Consider the following 17,678-nt stretch of genomic DNA (forward strand, 5'->3'; position numbering starts at 1 on the left):
AGCTGAGATTCCTGAATTGCAAAGGGTTGGGCTATGTCACCCTTTGGGATACTGTCCATCTCTGCGATTCTATGACACAGAAGTTTCTGAATGTTCTTGAAAGGCACAGTACAACACAGTACAGATGATAACCTAGTCCAGTTTGTGACTTGATTGTCATAAGCTGCATTATACAAAATCAGGCTAATGGTCCATCTGTCTCAGTAATGTCTACTTGGGCACGGAGGGGAATAGGGATGGCAAACAAATTTGCTTCTGTTTGCATTTCAAGGTGACTCTACCTAATTCAAGCTTCCCCAAACCTGTAAATGGAAGCACAGCCATCTTCTGAAACATGCCAAGTGGTGCATACAAAATGCATATAGTAGGGCAAAGTGTGCATAAAAATGCATATACTGCTGAAAATCATGTGAAAGTGCATTACATTACAGGATGTTGGTTTGCAAAAAAAGAAGAAGTGTCTATTAGGAGAAATTCGCAATAAAATGCTGAACAATTTTAATGAAGAATGTGGGGGGAAATGCAAAGGGGTGTGGAAATATGACGAACTCAAGATTGGGGGGGTGCGATGAAAAACGGAAATTTACAGATTTAACCCCCCTAGTGAGGACCCTGTAACCTTACAGATGTTTTGGACTGCAAATCCCATCATCCTTGACTATTGGTCATGCTGTCTTGGTGTGATGGGAGTCATAGCAGACCCTCCAGGTGTCCCTATTTTCCAGGGACAGTACTGGATTTGATCCCAGAATGTCCCACTTTTCTTTAGGACATCCCTATTTTCACTGGAGAAATGTAGGAGGCTATGGAATAGGATGTCCCCATTTTCATCAGAGAAACGTTGGAGGGGATGTCTCTATTTTTACTGGAGAAATGTTGGAAGGTATAGAATAATATCTCCCTATTTTCATCAGAGAAATGTTGGAGGGTATGTCACAGTCCAGGGGTCGGCAACCTGCGGCCCATGGGCTGGGTGAGGCCCACGAAGACCGTTTTACTGGCCCACGAGCCACCCGCAAACCGTGTTGCCCGCTCAGCAAGTCCCCTGCGTGCTGTGCTATACCAGCACAGCACGGCGCGGGGACTCGCTGAGTGGTGCCGGAATGACCGCTCCCCGCATCAAAAGGGGTGTGCATTTTGCGTGGTCGCGAGTAGCCTCCTGGGATCACGGTGCAGCTCCTGGAATCTGGGTCTGGCACCACCTTCCCAGGTTGGATACCTGTGGTTTCTACCCACTCAAGCAGCCAACCGATCCTGGCTGGGGAGGTGTTGCTGGGGGGATTGGCCAGGTAGAAGGAGGGATTAGTCAGTACACACAATAGGAGTTGAGTCATAGCTGGGAAGCGGCCCCGTTGGATTCAGAGCTTCCTCACCCTCCACTCCCTCATTTGACGTTTACTATGCAGGTTAACCATTTTATTTCCACAGCCACACAGGCACGCAGGCGCTGCTATGTCAAGGTCACTGTTGAAGGCCGGAAAGGACTTTCCCTGCATTGGCAGGTTTCGCCTTTCCCATAGCAATTCATCACAACTTTGGCGGTTGCAGGCCTTGGGCGGAATCCTTTAGTCATCTACAAAATGGGGGGGGGGGCGGTGACCCAGCCATTTGTTAGTGCATTGATGTTTCACAATTGGTGCATACTTCTTTCTCTGTTCCCAGGAATATGATCCTAGCTCATGTAAGAATTCTTGGTTTGTGCCTTACAGTATATGTCTTCTAACAGTGGGAACCACAGTCTAATCAGTATTGTTACATATGATAGTATATATATATATGATCAGTGGAATACCAATCTGACAATGCCAGAAGCAAGAATAAGAGAGTATATATCATAATATTTTGTGCTACTGATTTTTTATATAATTGGGAGATATATTGTTTCAATTTTTTTTAAAAAAGGTTCTGATTCTATAGCGATAGATAGATAGGTAGGTAGGTAGGTAGGTAGATAGATAGATAGATAGTATTGTATATGTTTTTATGGATGCCGTTTTGTGAGGGCCTTGCTCTAAAAAGTGAGCTAGACATATTTAAAATACTGAACCTGTAGGTGGGATTAAGGTAAAAGGTAAAGGGACCCCTGACCATTAGGTCCAATCGTGTCCGACTCTGGGGTTGTGGCACTCATTTCGCGTTACTCGCTGAGGGAGCCGGCGTACAGCTTCCGGGTCATGTGGCCAGCATGACTAAGCTGCTTCTGGTGAACCAGAGCAGCGCATGGAAATGCCGTTTACATTCCCACTGGAGCGGTACCTATCTACTTGCACTTTGACGTGCTTTCGAACTGCTAGGTGGGCAGGAGCTGGGACCGAGCAACAGGAGCTCACCCCATCGCAGGGATTCGAACCGCCGACCTTCTGATCAGCAAGCCCTAGGGTCTGTGGTTTAACCCACAGTGCCACCCATGTCTCTGTTAGCAGGCCTGTAATGGTGATCTTTGTGAATAGGCAAGTCCATACAGGCAAAGATGGTCACTCAGACACCATCATCCTGGTCCTGGTTCATTTTGGACCTTCTGAAACAAACCCACCACTTTGAATTTCATCTCTAAATGAACTGCAGATGTGTTCATTTCGATGACTCCCTTCTTAATAGTTCCATCTGCAGTTGAGGGAGTTGGGTATATTTAACCTGAAGAAGAGAAGACTGACAGGTGATATGATAGCCAGATTCAGATACCCAGCCAGGACCGAAACCAATGGGTTCAAATTTCAAGAAAGGAAATTCCAACTAAACTTTAGGAGGAGCTTTCTGACGGTAGGAGCTGTTGCAACAGTGGAGTAGAGTACGTCGGAACGTGATGGAAAACTTCATTAGAAGTTTTTAAACAGAGGTTGGTTGGCTATCTGTCTGGGATTCTTTAGCTGAGATTCCTGAATTGCAAAGGGTTGGGGCTATGTCACCCTTTGGGATACTGTCCATCTCTGCGATTCTATGACACAGAAGTTTCTGAATGTTCTTGAAAGGCACAGTACAACACAGTACAGATGATAACCTAGTCCAGTTTGTGACTTGATTGTCATAAGCTGCATTATACAAAATCAGGCTATTGGTCCATCTGTCTCAGTAATGTCTACTTGGGCACGGAGGGGAATAGGGATGGCAAACAAATTTGCTTCTGTTTGCATTTCAAGGTGACTCTACCTAATTCAAGCTTCCCCAAACCTGTAAATGGAAGCACAGCCATCTTCTGAAACATGCCAAGTGGTGCATACAAAATGCATATAGTAGGGCAAAGTGTGCATAAAAATGCATATACTGCTGAAAATCATGTGAAAGTGCATTACATTACAGGATGCTGGTTTGCAAAAAAAAGAAGTGTCTATTAGGAGAAATTCACAATAAAATGCTGAACAATTTTAATGAAGTATCTGGGGGGAAATGCAAAGGGGTGTGGAAATATGAAGAACTCAAGATTGGGGGGTGCGCGATGAAAAACTGAAATTTACAGATTTAACCCCCCTAGTGAGGACCCTGTAACCTTACAGATGTTTTGGACTGCAAATCCCATCTTCCTTGACTATTGGTCATGCTTTCTTGGTGTGATGGGAGTCATAGCAGACTCTCCAGGTGTTCCTATTTTCTAGAGACAGTCCTGGATTTACAGAAGCTGTCCCAATTTCAGATTTGATCCCAGAATGTCCCACTTTTCTTTAGGACATCCCTATTTTCATTGGAGAAATGTAGGAGGCTATGGAATAGGATGTCCCCATTTTCATCAGAGAAACGTTGGAGGGGATGTCTCTATTTTCACTGGAGAAATGTTGGAAGGTATAGAATAATATCTCCCTATTTTCATCAGAGAAATGTTGGAGGGTTTGTCACAGTCCAGGGATCGGCAACCTGCAGCCTATGGGCTGGATGTGGCCCACAAAGACCGTTTTACTGGCCCATGAGCCACCCACAAACCGAGTTGCCTGCTCAGCAAGTCCCCTGCGTGCTGTGCTATACCAGTGCAGCACAGCGCAGGGACTCGCTGAGTGGTGCCGGAATGACCGCTCCCCGCATCAAAAGGGGTGCGCATTTTGCATGATTGCAAGTAGCCTCCTGGGATCACGGTGCAGCTCCTGGCAGTTGGGTCTGGCACCACCTTCCCAGGTTGGATAACTGTGGTCTCCACCCACTCAAGCAGCCGCCCAATCCAGGCTGGGGAGGTGTTGCCGGGGGGATTGGCCAGGTAGAAGGAGGGATTAGTCAGTACACACAAGAGGAGTTGAATCATAGCTGGAAAGTGGCCCTGTTAGATTCAGAGCTTCCCCACCCTCCACTCCCTCATTTGACGTTTACTATGCAGGTTAACCATTTTATTTCCACAGCCACACAGGCACGCAGGCGCTGCTATGTCAAGGTCACTGTTGAAGGCCGGAAAGGACTTTCCCTGCATTGGCAGGTTTCGCCTTTCCCATAGCAATTCGTCACAACTTTGGCGGTTGCAGGCCTTGGGCGGAATCCTTTAGTCATCTACAAAATGGGGGGGGCGGTGACCCCCACCCCCATTGCAGTGGCAATAACAGGGTTTCTGTTAAAGGGATCTCAGGGGGAGGCATTGACCATATGCCCTGAGGTCGTCACTGCCCTCCCCCTCCAGCAGCAACGAACAGGGCGGTGGGCTATCTGCTTGAACATATGTTCTCCAGAGTTAGCCCAATCCCCACACATGCTGGATAACCCTGATATTACCCAGAACCCCGGCTGGGGGACTGGGAAGGATAAACGCCCAATGCCTGAGCCAAGGTCTCCCTACATCTGAATATTAATAAAGTTGTGGCCAATTTAACCCCATAGAATGTTGTCACGTGTCGTTATTTCCCCCAGGGGCTGCCCGGGGTTTGGGGAACTCCGCCTGGCCACGCAAATGGCACCTGCACACGTGCAGATACCAGAAACTGCATCTACGCATGTCCAGATGCCGAAAATCGCTTCTGCGCAGGCGCTATTTTCGGCGTCTGGGCATGCGCAGAAGCGATTTCTGGTGCCATGGACATGCGCAGACGTGATTTCCGGCATCGCACTGCGCCAGTCCAGCCCATGGACGATCTCCATGGGAGTGATCCAGCCCATGGCCGGTAAACCTTGCCGACTCCTGTCATAGTCCCAAACCCCCACTGCCCTTCCTTGCACTAAATGCTCTAAAGCATTGCTACAGATGCTATGCATTGTTATTGGTCCAGGGACCGCTAAGATGTAAGCTTCACCCCTGGGGAGTTATTAGAGCCCGCCAGGCCCTTCACTTTCAGGGCCAGACATCAACATCACACCGGCTCTCAGAAATACCAGAGCACACATTATTATCAGAGAAGCAAGTCTGGCTTGCTAACAACAGACCGCACTGCTGAATCATTGACAAATTCAACCTCAACCACCTTCTCGGTGTTTGCCTTGACAGCTAGTCTACTGAACGGCAATTGGATGAAAATCCCTTTCTAAAAATAGTATCACACAGGACAGAATGACAAGCACGAGCCACTAGATAATATTCGCTGGATGTTCCTTCAGAGGGCTTTCCCCCCCACCACCACCCTGGGCAGGGGGTGGATGTGCCGGAAGGAGGGGAAAGGCCAAGGGGAGCGGGAGGGAATGTGACACATGTGAAGAGCCAACTGCACTTTTAATAAATATGGCTTCCTTTTGACAAAGGAATCTCCAGAGGCTGATTTCATGTCTCCTCTGCAAATCCTAACAACTCCACATTTTGTGTAGGAGTTGAGAGCCGACACTTTCAAACTAGTAGAAAGGGACCTGTGGAGAGGAATGCTAATGCGCAGCGCAGAGAGGGTATTGAGGGACCACGGAGAGACTTCTGGTGACCTTTCGGCTATTAAAATATCATCCCAGTCCAGTACAGGCTTCAGCCTTTTGTGTGTGTAGAGGAGCCGTGTAGAACACCCCTCTTTCTATATAATATAAAGCTAAACAGAGCCTGTTTCTTCCAGGCAACACACAAACCCACAGCTTGGAAAAGATCGAAAACGAACATTTGGAGAGCTGAGAGAATATTCAAGGGAAATGTGTGTAGATGATAGATAGATTCCACAGAATTGTCGAGTTGGAAGGGTCTACGGGGGTCATCTAGTCCAACCCTCTGCAATGCAAGAATCTTTTGCCCAACGTGGGGCTCGAACCCATAACTCTGAGATTAAGAGTCTCACGCTCTACCGACTGAGATAGGTAGGTAGACAGCCAGGCAGGCATGGAGATACAGATATATTCAAGGAATCAGATAACATTAACCCTCCTATTTCAAAGATATTGACACATTCGTTTAATTCAATATATGGGGAAGGGGTTGAGAAAGGGGGGACCTCAGGGGTGCTAAAGAACATAATAATTGCCTTGTTACATCTGGCCCAAATGACTCTGAGTGCTGCTCCACATCTGCTAACTCATTTCTTTTGTATTAATGCATTATTGACTTTTCTTTATCTGCTTTGTCATACAGACAGCACCTTTCTATCCTACCCAGCTCCTATTTGTTACAATACAAGGAGCTTGGATCTATTGCTAGTCAAAGCTCAAGATATTATTGAGTATGCAGTACTCATTCTACTCATTGCAATTTAACATCTTAATCCTATGCATTGTTTATCAAGAAACTGGTCCGGCCCTACCATTGGCATACCCTCCAACTTTTTCAGATCCAAAACCGGGACGCGTGCCTTCTGTGAAGTGCTTCTGGGTGAGTCATGTGACCCACACCACACTCTAGGGCACCCCCCCCAAACGCTTTTTGGATCTAGAGCGTGGCCCTGAGCATGCAATATTGTGGCACCCAAAATGGCCGCCGAGATCTTGCATGGAAAAAATAGGCTGTCCAATTTTTCCGGAGCTCTTGGCAGGTATGCTTTAGGCAGAGTGAAGTAGCTGCCTCAGGCAACTAGTGCTGGGAATTAAGAAAGAGCAGTAAATCGCTAGTTAGTTCATTGTTTATTGTTGTGTTATTTTACTACGAGGGTGAGGTAGGTATTTGTGGAACAAAATAACTTAACCAGCCTTGAGGACTATGACCTTGACTGGGTAAGAGTGGGGGGGGGGGGTGTTGACAACAGTCAGCTTTGAAGGAATAGCAGTCTGTACAACAGCCATTGCCTTTTCCATAATCCTTGTTATTTCACTTACTGAGCTTTGATATGAAAACATGTTCTAGATCTCAGCTGAAGCTCTGGTCAGCCCTATCCCTCACAATTCCCAGAGTTCCCTGGGAATAGGGATTGACCGTTGCACCACTCAGTAAATCGTAGTTCTGTGAGGAGAACGGGGGTCTCCTGGCAACTCTCAGCATGCTTAACAAGCTGTAGCTCCCATGATTTTTGGGAGGAAGCCATGACTGTTTAAAATGGTGTCATAGTGTTTTAAATGTATGGTGTGAATGTCCTATGTCTAACCAACCTCACAGGGCCGTTCTGAGAATAAAATGAGAAGAATGCCATGCATGCTACCTTGGAGGAAAGTTGGGGTATACATATACAGGTGAAACTCGAAAAATTAGAATATCGTGGAAAGGTTCGTTTCTTTCAGTAATTCAACTTAAAAGGTGAAACTAATATATGAGATATATATGAGATATATGACAAACCTAGACAGCATCTTAAAAAGCGGAGACATCACCTTGCTGACAAAGGTCCGTATAGTTAAAGCTATGGTTTTCCCAGTAGTAATGTATGGAAGTGAGAGCTGGACCATAAAGAAGACTGATCGCCGAAGAATTGGTGCTTTTGAATTATGGTGCTGGAGGAGACTCTTCAGCTGGACGCCATAATCACCACAACTATAACAAATAAAGGCTTGACATATCTCACTTTGCATGTCATGAATCTATCTCATATATTAAACTCCAGTAGCTAATGAAGACAATTGCTTACCTAAATGAACTTTTCCACGATATTCTATTTTTTTTAGTTTCACCTGTACTAATAAAACCCACCTGCTTTTTCCATTATACAATCATAGAATTGTAAGAGTTGGAAGGGATGCCAAGGGTCATCCAATTCAACCCCCTGCAATGCAGGAATCTCAGCTACAGCATCCATGGCAGATGGCCATCAAACCTCCGTTTAAAAACCCCCAAGGAAGGAGAGACCACAGCCTCCAGAGGGAAACCATTCCACTGTCAAACAGCTCTTGTTGTCAGAAAGATTTCCTGATGTTTAGTTGGAATCTCCTTTCTTGAAACTTGAAGCCATTGGTTCAAGTACTGCCCTCCAGAGCTGGAGAAAACAAACTTGTTCCCTCTTCCATGTGACAGCCCTTAAGTTATTTGAAGATGGCTATCATATCTCCTCTTAGTCTCCTCTTTTCCAGGCTAAACATACCTAGCTCCTCCAACCTTTCCTTGTAAGGCTTGGTTTCCAGGCTGCTGATCATCAGCTCTGTTAAGTACCACCAGTTCAATACCTACCAATCTGCCCAGTTTCTCAAAAACAGACAGTTCTTTTGCCAGAGTCAAGATGGGGTGCCCAGGAGGTCAAATCGCAAGGTCCCATCAGCTAAGGGCTTTTGAAAGGACAGATCCAGGATGCCCACAGAAGTTTAATCATATCCCAAATACTGCTGTGATTTAACAGCGACAAAATGCCCCGATTTCCTGAACAGCAACCTATGTGCCTAAATTGCTTGGTGTAATTATAAACATCCCAGCGATCTGCTTCTCTGTGCTATGTTTCAACACCCACCCACACAAGTTATTAAGCAAGGTATGGTACATACCAAAAAGAGCAGTGCACTCACCCAAGAGAGAGAGAGAGAGAGAGAGGCACAGTCCTTCGGGTATTTGATTTCACACTCTCCTGGTTTCTGGTACTTTCTCAGTTCATGTTATTCTTAGATCATTGTTCCTTGTGAGGTCATGCTAAGTTAAGCTTCCCCCCAAGGTGAACTACAAACACAGAGAGTGGTATGTAGTAATGTCCCGTCTTTATTTAAACCTCTGCGTATTTTAAGTAGAAGCCATTCTGATCAAAAGGTCATCATGGATTAATATTTTCAAAATATAAGCCTAGCAAGAGAGAAAGGAAGTGGGGAGGACCACTCTCTTCCTCTTGTCTCATTCAGTGGTTTTATCTGGGGAAGGGCCATAGCTCAGTGGCAGAGCACTTGTCTTGCATGCAGAAAGTCCCAAGTTCGAACCCCGGTATCTCCAGGTAGGTATGGGAGAGGCCCCTTGTCTGAAATGCTGGAGAGCTACTGCCAGTCAGTGTAGACAATACTGATTAAGATGGACCCAAGGTCTGATTCAGTATAAGGCAGCTTCCTATGTTGTTATACTCACAACAACCTTGTAAGGTAGTGAGAGATTGGCCAAAAGTCACCTAGCTAGAAGGCTCTGAGGGCCTTCTAGCAGTTCCCTCACTGTGAGAAGTGAGGTTAGAGGGAACCAAGCAGAGGGCCTCCTCGGTGGTGGCACCTGCCCTGTGGAACGCCCTCCCACCAGATGTCAAGGGAATAAACAACTATTTGACTTTTAGAAGACATCTGAAGGCAACCCTGTTTAGGGAAGTTTTTAATGTTTGATGTTTTATCGCTTTTCTATTATTATTAATATTCTGTTGGGAGTCACCCAGAATGGCTGGGGTATAAACAAATTATTATTATTATTATTATTATTATTATTATTATTATTATTATTATTATGCAACCTGACTTTAGACCTGGCAGTATATAGCTTCTTGGTTCAGGCCAACTGCTTTAAATTCAGGAGGACTAGAGGTGGATGCATGCATGGGATCTGTGCTGCTCTCTGCCAATCAGCACTCCACACATGTCACCAACCTTCAAAACAGCACGCCTGAGAACAATTTCACCCTAGGGGCTCCTTCCTCTGTGCACCGGGCACTGCAGGTGGAAGTGGCTTTGCCCCATGCCTCGTGGGGCCAGGGCTCCTTCCTTCATGCACCAGGTGCTGGAGGAGGAGGCAAGAGGCTGGGGCAGGCAGCTCCACGGTGCCCTGGCATGTGGCGCACCGGATGATGTACTCCGTCTAGAGCAGTGCCACTCTCTTGGCCTTGACAGGAAGCGGCAGAAACTGTGCACAGTGATGCTAATTGTCTCCATGGCTGTCAACTGCCTTCTTCCTCTCTGCCTCCTTTCTGACATCGTAGTACACTGCTATATCATGAAGTTTAGCCGGCGGTATATTATGACGTTGGAAAGCAGATATCGCCCAACGCTACTCATGACATCATGCAGGCTCTCATTTAATAGCCAATGATGAGAAACTGGAACTAAGGCTAGATTCATCTAATGCATTGAGATATAAGTGCTGGGTATTTATAGAGAGTATACCAAGGGATTGGTTGTATGAGTAAACTCAGTCCCTTTACTTATTTCTGCATGGGAAATAGCTGGTGATCTCAGAAGCTTTCAAACTCTTACAGTCAATCCATTAAAATGTACTATTACACGACTATTACACAATGGCAAAGCTCAGTGTTCTCCTCCATCGATGCCGTTGGTTCAATCAAAGTTCTTGTCTGAGTCATTTAACAGGATATCTACTCAGAAAAGGCTATCCACTTGACACCACCAATGCTTTTACAAAATCTCTCTCTCTCTCTCTTTCTCTCTCTCTCTCTCTCTCTCTCTCTCTCTCACACACACACACACACACACACACACACATATATGCTCCCCAATAACTTTTGTTCACAAACAACTTTGCTCCTAACCTTCTGTACTACTAGAGTGGGCTTTCTTATGAAACAATGCATGTGAACACAATAAAAAATTGATGCAGACATCTTTGCAAAAGCTAAAGCCAAATGAAACATAAAAGCCTTTTGAAATGTTAGCACAACACTAAAAGCACTTTCCCTCTCTGCCTGTATGGGAAACACATTGCAGCAATCTGTAAGTATGCATTTGTACATGGTTTTTTAACACCTATCATCTGTACTGCTGCACGATAAAGCAAGATGACATGGCATTAACAGCTGCCTACTCCAAAATGTATAGAGCAACACGCTAGAAAACGCCTGCACAACTTGTGACACACCTTTATTTTATTTTTAGTGAAATATTTATGATCCACACTTTCATAAAGTATAACAAGGTTGGCATACAACATACAAAGCACCCATTAAAAGAATTAAGAACTTCAATAAATACTGATTGGTTAAAAGGAAAAAAAATCATGTTGCAAAAGGCCTGTCTGAACAAAAAAAGTTTTCAAAAGAGGTCTGGAGGGAGGGAGGGAACTCTACAATTCTATGGTTCTAGGATTCTGTGGTTCCTGCCAAACTTCTACCTGTTTGGCGCAGGACCTGCCACATGAAAGCGAACTGAACCTCAGGGACATGCAGGAATCAGCAGAAGTGCTCTATCAGAGGATCTCAGAGATGGAACATAAGGGATGAGACCCTTGGTAGACCATAAATTTGACATGAGTCAACAGTGTGATGCAGCAGCTAAAAAAGCCAATGCATTTCTGGGCTGTATCAATAGGAGTATAGCATCTAGATCAAGGGAAGTAATAGTACCACTGTATTCCGCTCTGGTCAGACCTCACCTGGAATACTGTGTCCAGTTCTGGGCACCACATTGCAAGAAGGATACTGACAAGCTGGAACGTGTCCAGAGCAGGGCAACCAAAATGGTCAAAGGCCTGGAAACAATGCCTTATGAGGAATGGCTTAGGGAGCTGGGTATGTTTAGCCTTGAGAAGAGAAGGTTAAGGGGTGATATGATAGCCATGTTCAAATATATAAAAGGATGTCGTATAGAGGAGGGAGAAAGGATGTTTTCTGCTGCACCAGAGAAGCGGACACGGAGCAATGGATTCAAACTACAAGAAAGAAGATTCCACCTAAACATTAGGAAGAACTTCCTGGCAGTAAGAGCTGTTCGACAGTGGAATTTGCTACCAAGGAGTGTGGTGGAGTCTCCTTCTTTGGAGGTCTTTAAGCGGAGGCTTGACAGCCATCTGTCAGGAATGCTTTGATGGTGTTTCCTGCTTGGCAGGGGGTTGGACTGGATCGTCCTTGTGCTCTCTTCCAACTCTATGATTCTATGAGAAGGTCCTTAATTTACTTTGGGCCCAAGTTAATTAGAGCTTTGTGAATTAGTCCAAGTAACCTGAACCTGGCCCAGTAGCATAGCTTTCTCTCAACAGCAGAGTAGCATGGTTCCTGTGAGCAGTTTGGCCATGGCATTCTGTGCTACCTGCAGCTTCCAGACCATTTGTGAGGGCAGACCCACCTAAAATGCATGGCAGTAATCAAGTCCTGAGGTTACCAGTGCTTGGACCACTGTAGTCAGGCTGTCGTGGTCCAGCAATTGGCATTCCAGCCAGAGCATACCATGGTAAATGAAATTTGCCGGCGCAGCAGAAACTTGCAAAATCTCCTGGTCATGTTGCCAGCTTGGTCCTCCTCTTCTGGACAACTGCCTTGAGACCAAGAAGGTACATTCTAATCAGGTATGACAAGGTGCATACCCATGGAGCTAGCTTAGGAAAAAACAAGCCAGATACCAGACTCACCAAGAAGCTGCTCCAGCACCAGCCTGGAACTGGCTGATGCCAGGAATGGGGAACCTGTGGCCCTCCAGATCATGAGATTTGGACTACAACATCTAGAGCAGTGTTTCCCAAACTTTGGGTCCGCAGCTGTTTTCGGACTACAACCCCTATCATCCCCAATTAGCAGGATCAGTGGTCGGGGTGATGGGAATTGTCATCCAAAAACAGCTTGAGACCCAAATTTGGGAAACACTGACCTAGATCACTTCCTCTCCCCCAGCAACTGGTATTTAGAAGCATTACTGCCTCTGAATGTGGAGGTAGAGCATAGCTATCGTGGCTGTTAGCCATTGAGAGCTTTATCCTCCATTAATTTGTCTAATCCTCTCTTAAAGCCATCCAAGTTGGTGGACAGCATTGCCTCCTGTGGGAGCAATTCCATACTCTAACTATCCGCTAACCTGATATGAAGCACATAGCTGAGTGCCATGTCCTTTTGAGCTCTTTCCCTTCCTCATTGCCCTCCTCCTTTTAGCTCTACATAGCAGCTTAGGAAAGATGTTTGCTAGTGCAGAGTGGGGCCACGATTCTGTCTTCTACATTAGTGAAAGGATGAGAATGCAGGGTTGCGCTGCATCATCCGCACAGGAGGGTTGTTTTGTGGAGCACAGAGGGAGACACCCTCCTTCCCCAGTGCACCGACCCATCCATTTTTGGAGGTCCCACTTGCATAGAGTGGACACTGGCAATTATCATATGGCATTTAGGATTCCCAGGATCGGAACCAACAGAGTGGCGTTCAGAAAAGTCGTCTCTCATCTTGTGCGCTGCAATATTGTATGTTAATGAATTGGTGGGGAGGGGGGGGGGGACACCGTTCAATCAATGGTCTCGGTTTGCCTCTCGATGCATTTTTGCAAGGCATTGCCAAGGCAACAATGGACGTGAGGAAAGGACTTCCACATCATGAGATCATAAGTGACTGGGCCAGAGAAAAAACAAGAAGAACGCGGGGGGCGGGGGGAGAGAAATGGGGATCTGTTGGCAATTGAAGAACACAAACGCCGCTGTGTAGATTTTCATTTTTGCTGTTCTGATCATGCCTCCTTTTTCCTTTTCTTACCTAACCACCATCTGTTGCACAGGCTAAGTACATACCATACATTTAAAGCACACACCCCGCCAAGAATATTTCCCCCTCACAGAGCTACAATCCCTAGCACCTTTAAACAGCATTTCACAGTTTATTTGTTTATTTTTTATGTTTGGTGGGGGGAGAAATGTGCTTTAGGACTATCTAAAACAAAAGGCTTTGAAACGACAGGCCTTCTGGTCTTCTGGGACGAAAAAAAGGATGGGAATATACTTTTGAAATGCCGGGTTCCCAGACTCGCCCTGGCGCTTTCATCCTCTAATTCACAAAACTGGGATGGAAGGGGGGGAAGCAGAAGAGCCCGCCCACCCACTCTAGATGTGTGTGAAGGGCAGGCGGAGCCAAAATAAAAATAAAAAAGCCTGACAGCTCAAAATATTGGCGATAATTGTGTCGAGGGTGAATAAAATGGTTGCATGCCATACATTGAAAGGGGAAAGAATTCAAAAGAAATGAAACGATGCAGGGATAGATATATATATAGAGAGAGAGAGAGATAGATAGATAGATAGATAGATAGATGATAGATAGATATTAGATGGATGGAAGGAAGGAAGGAAGGGGCACCCTAGTATGGTAAAAGCTGTAACAGAATCCGTCCTCCCCGCGCACCATCCCGGTGGCTTCATCTGGGCAGATCTCAAGAAGCAAAGGGTTAAGCAGGTTCCCAAAGAGTCAAGCGTTGTTGGAGAGGGGTGCCTTTCTTGACCGGGTCTGGCGGAACAGGGGTTAAAAAAAGGAGTCCGCCTGAAACTCCCCCCCCCCCCACCACCCTCTTGCCGGTGCGGATCAAAGGGACCCCGGCGTGGATCTTAAAGGGCAAGGCGGAATGCGAGAGAGATGAATTAAGACCATGAATTACAGGGTGGGCGGGGGGCAAAAAATAAATAAAAATAAAACAACCCTAACGCGATCCCTGAAACTCTCGCTCGAGCTGCGTGTGCGCGCTCCATCTGCCGAGATCTCGGGGAAACGTGATGAATTAAAAACTCCAAGGTGGTGTGGGGGGTTTTGGGGGGGCTGGGCGAGGGAGGAGAGAAAGTGGAGATCGTGGCAGCGTCTATGTGCCACGTTGGTACGCGCCTGCCTGCCTGCCTGACTCCTTCCCTCCCTTGGCTCCTGTTGGACGGGGCCACCTCTCGTTTTCAACTTTCTCTCCTGCGGAACCCGCTCGACACAGTACGCTAACCTGTTACTGGTTCTCCTTCCACCTTCCTCCTCCTCCTCCTCTGCCTTCTTCGCCTGGGCGCTACAAACTGAGTCATTCCGTGTTGCCCATGTCTCCTGGGGATCTCGCCAGCCTTTCTGCAGCGTGCTCGCTGCTGCTGCCGCCGCCGCTGCTACTGCTGCTGCGTTCTTCGGGAGTTCACCACCAGTCAACGTGCACCCCTGCTGCTCCCATGCAGATCTGGGGTCCGGGTCTGGCCGGGGCTCGGTAGACGGGAGCCGGCGGCAGCAGCCAGCCAAGCCTGCCCGCCAGCCTTTTTGGATAGCCTGAACTATGCATAAATCTGCCGAGTGAACGCTGCTGCTCCCTTTCCATTCACTTGCACCTTGTTTGTTTGATTTCTTGTAGGCCTCTGCGGCAGAGATGGAGAAAATAAGGTAAGTCAACCAGTTTGGGGAGTCTCCCCTTCTTCTTCTTTTTCTTTATTTCTTTCTTCTTCCCCTCCCCTCCCTTCCCACCCGCCCTTCTGCACTGCTCGTTATAAGGCAGGCGATCTGTGCTGGGTCTTATACTGAAGGCTCTCTGATTGAAGACTATTTATTTCTTTATTTGGGATGCTTTGGCTATCTGGAAGTAGATTCGACTGCCTGGTTTTGGAAATGCCAGGGGTCTAGAGGAAACTGGGGTGGGGTGATGGGTGGTGTTGAGAGCCTTTTGCAAATATGTCTATTTCAGAAGGAGCCTCTGTCTGCACAATGCCATGTTTCCATTGCCAGATAAAATAGGAGGCGATACAGTCGATTAAACAAATGCAGTAGCCACCACTTGCGTCTATTGCCAGAGCATGCTTCCTCTGCTCAGTGAGAACAAGCCAGCTCGAATAATTCACAGGGAAAGGAGAGGAAGAGAGAGCTGTCAGTTGAGGGGCTGGGTGGGAATCAACTTTGCATCAAAGCATCCAATTGCCTGTTGTTTGTTTCAGTGTAAATGGTGTGATATTGGTGTTTGGTTTTTTTGTTTGTTTTACGTTTATTTTCTAGCTGGGGTTTTGTTTTTAGTCATTTCTTCTGTGTTCAAAATGTTGTCTGCCTGTAGAAGTTTCTTCTTAGCATTCACCCCCCTGCTTTCAATCAAAGGGGAGATGGCATTTGGAAAATGTGCAAGTTTCCGAGCTCATGTTTTGAGTGTTGCTTGGGAAGGTTTCGTTTCTGTGTGTCGTTGCAAGGCGTTTTTTAAAAAGGAAAAGGAAAAGCCATAGATTCTTATTGAACCAATTACTACTTGTTTTTGTACAGTGCGCAATTAAGTGTGAATGATCTTGTCCACACTTGGAAATAAGCTTCACTGAAGTCCATGGGACTTTCTTCAAAGTAAATATGCATAGGATTTGGATTGTATGTGATACAGTTATATGCGAACTATGTTACATCCTCTCTGTGTTTTGACAAGGTTTATATTACCATCCAACTGTTTTCTGAGCCAGGGATCGAGAACCTGTGGCTCTCCAACTGTTGTTGGACTATGGTACCTATCATTCCTGACAATTCGCAGTGCTGGCTGGGGCTGATGGGATTTGGAGTCCAACAGGTTCTCCATTTCTGTTTAAAGATCTGGGGTTTATCAAGAGTCTTTCCTACAGTTTCCAGTGAGCCATTGCCGTCGGTAGAACCAACAGAATACAGCTTTCAAACCTGATGTCAAAAGGGCGGCCACAAAGTTATTAAAAAGTGTCAGAAAGTTGCAAAGCTCTGTGGATTCTGATGAAAAGGTAGACGAACACAAACAGGGGAAAGAGGAAAACTGAATGGGTTCCTTTAGCTGGATCTTAGTTGGGGGAAGCGCAGGCAGGATTAGCATTCCCGAAGACACTGCTTCTGAACACACCCTTGACACTGGTAGCTTTATTTTATTTCTCATTCATTACTGCTTGGCCTCATGGCCATCAGGGACTAGCCTGGAGGTTCGTTATGGTTCATTGGTGGTCTACAAATACATGGTGATGGGAAGAGTCTGTGTAGTCCAAAAGTATTTACTTTCCTTCCTGTGAAGAGCTTTGAGCGAAGGGTCCTCCTCTGTGTCCTCCGTTGATTCAAGGCAACCTGTGGCCCTTCAGCTCCAACCAGCATGGCCAATGGTTGAGGATGATGGGAGTTGTAGTCCAACAACATCTGGGTGGCACCATTTTGGGGAAGGGTTGCATTATTCACCCGCCATTGTGCATGTTGCCTTCTAGTTATCAAATTCCACCAGTCAGGGAAAGAACAACACTGAATCGAATCCCAAGTATAGGATATTGCCTCTAAGCATGCCTAACTGCGGAAGATGTTACACTTCCTTTCAATATTTCCATACCATACAGAACAGGGTTGGCTAACCTGCAGCCTGCTATGTTGTTGGATTCCAACTCTCACCAGCCCCAGCCAGCATGACCAAAGCTCAGGGATGATCGGAGTCAGTGGTCTGGCAATATTGAGAAATCCCTCAACTGAAGAGGTTGAAGGAATGGGAAGAGATGGGCTGGCCAGGCCTTTTCAAGCGAAGGGAAATGTTGTCAACAGAATTATGCTCCAGTCCTCATTATTCAGCCAGAAAAGCCACTGAATTGTGAATTCAATGTAAATTAATTCTTGCTTCTGCCACAGCTCAATGCGTTTCTCACACAACTCCCACCCACCCACCCACCAAAGACTCTGTTGGGCATTAGCTCAAGAAGGGCCCAAATTTTCATAGCTGTACATTTTTCTGCAATCACATACCATAAGATATGATCACTGATCTGTCCCTTTGGCAAATGGGAAAGTGGAGTTGAAAGAAAACGAGTTTCCCCCAAACAAAGCAATAACATCATAACAGAAGGTATTCTGGGGCAAAGCAGCACCACGGAGAGCTAAGCAGGCTTCATA

At 46.2% G+C, this 17,678-nt stretch overlaps 1 protein-coding gene across 5 annotated transcripts in view; it reads left to right on the plus strand.

Moving 5' to 3' along the window:
* BEGAIN (brain enriched guanylate kinase associated) overlaps nucleotides 1-17,678 on the plus strand; it is a 182,105-nt gene that overhangs the window by 36,761 nt on the left and 127,666 nt on the right. For 2 of the 5 annotated variants that reach the window (XM_033139700.1, XM_033139690.1), the window contains exon 2: nucleotides 15,184-15,212. In XM_033139700.1, the coding sequence (XP_032995591.1) occupies nucleotides 15,199-15,212 (14 nt within the window). In that variant the 5' untranslated portion in view covers nucleotides 15,184-15,198. Of the gene's footprint in view, nucleotides 1-14,426; nucleotides 14,473-14,592; nucleotides 14,604-14,776; nucleotides 15,213-17,678 lie in introns of those variants that run through there. The other 3 variants (XM_033139681.1, XM_033139663.1, XM_033139672.1) reach the window with 3 other exon arrangements.

The sequence above is a fragment of the Lacerta agilis genome, chromosome 1 (assembly GCF_009819535.1).
Source record: "Lacerta agilis isolate rLacAgi1 chromosome 1, rLacAgi1.pri, whole genome shotgun sequence".
In the NCBI taxonomy this organism is placed as follows: domain Eukaryota; kingdom Metazoa; phylum Chordata; class Lepidosauria; order Squamata; family Lacertidae; genus Lacerta; species Lacerta agilis.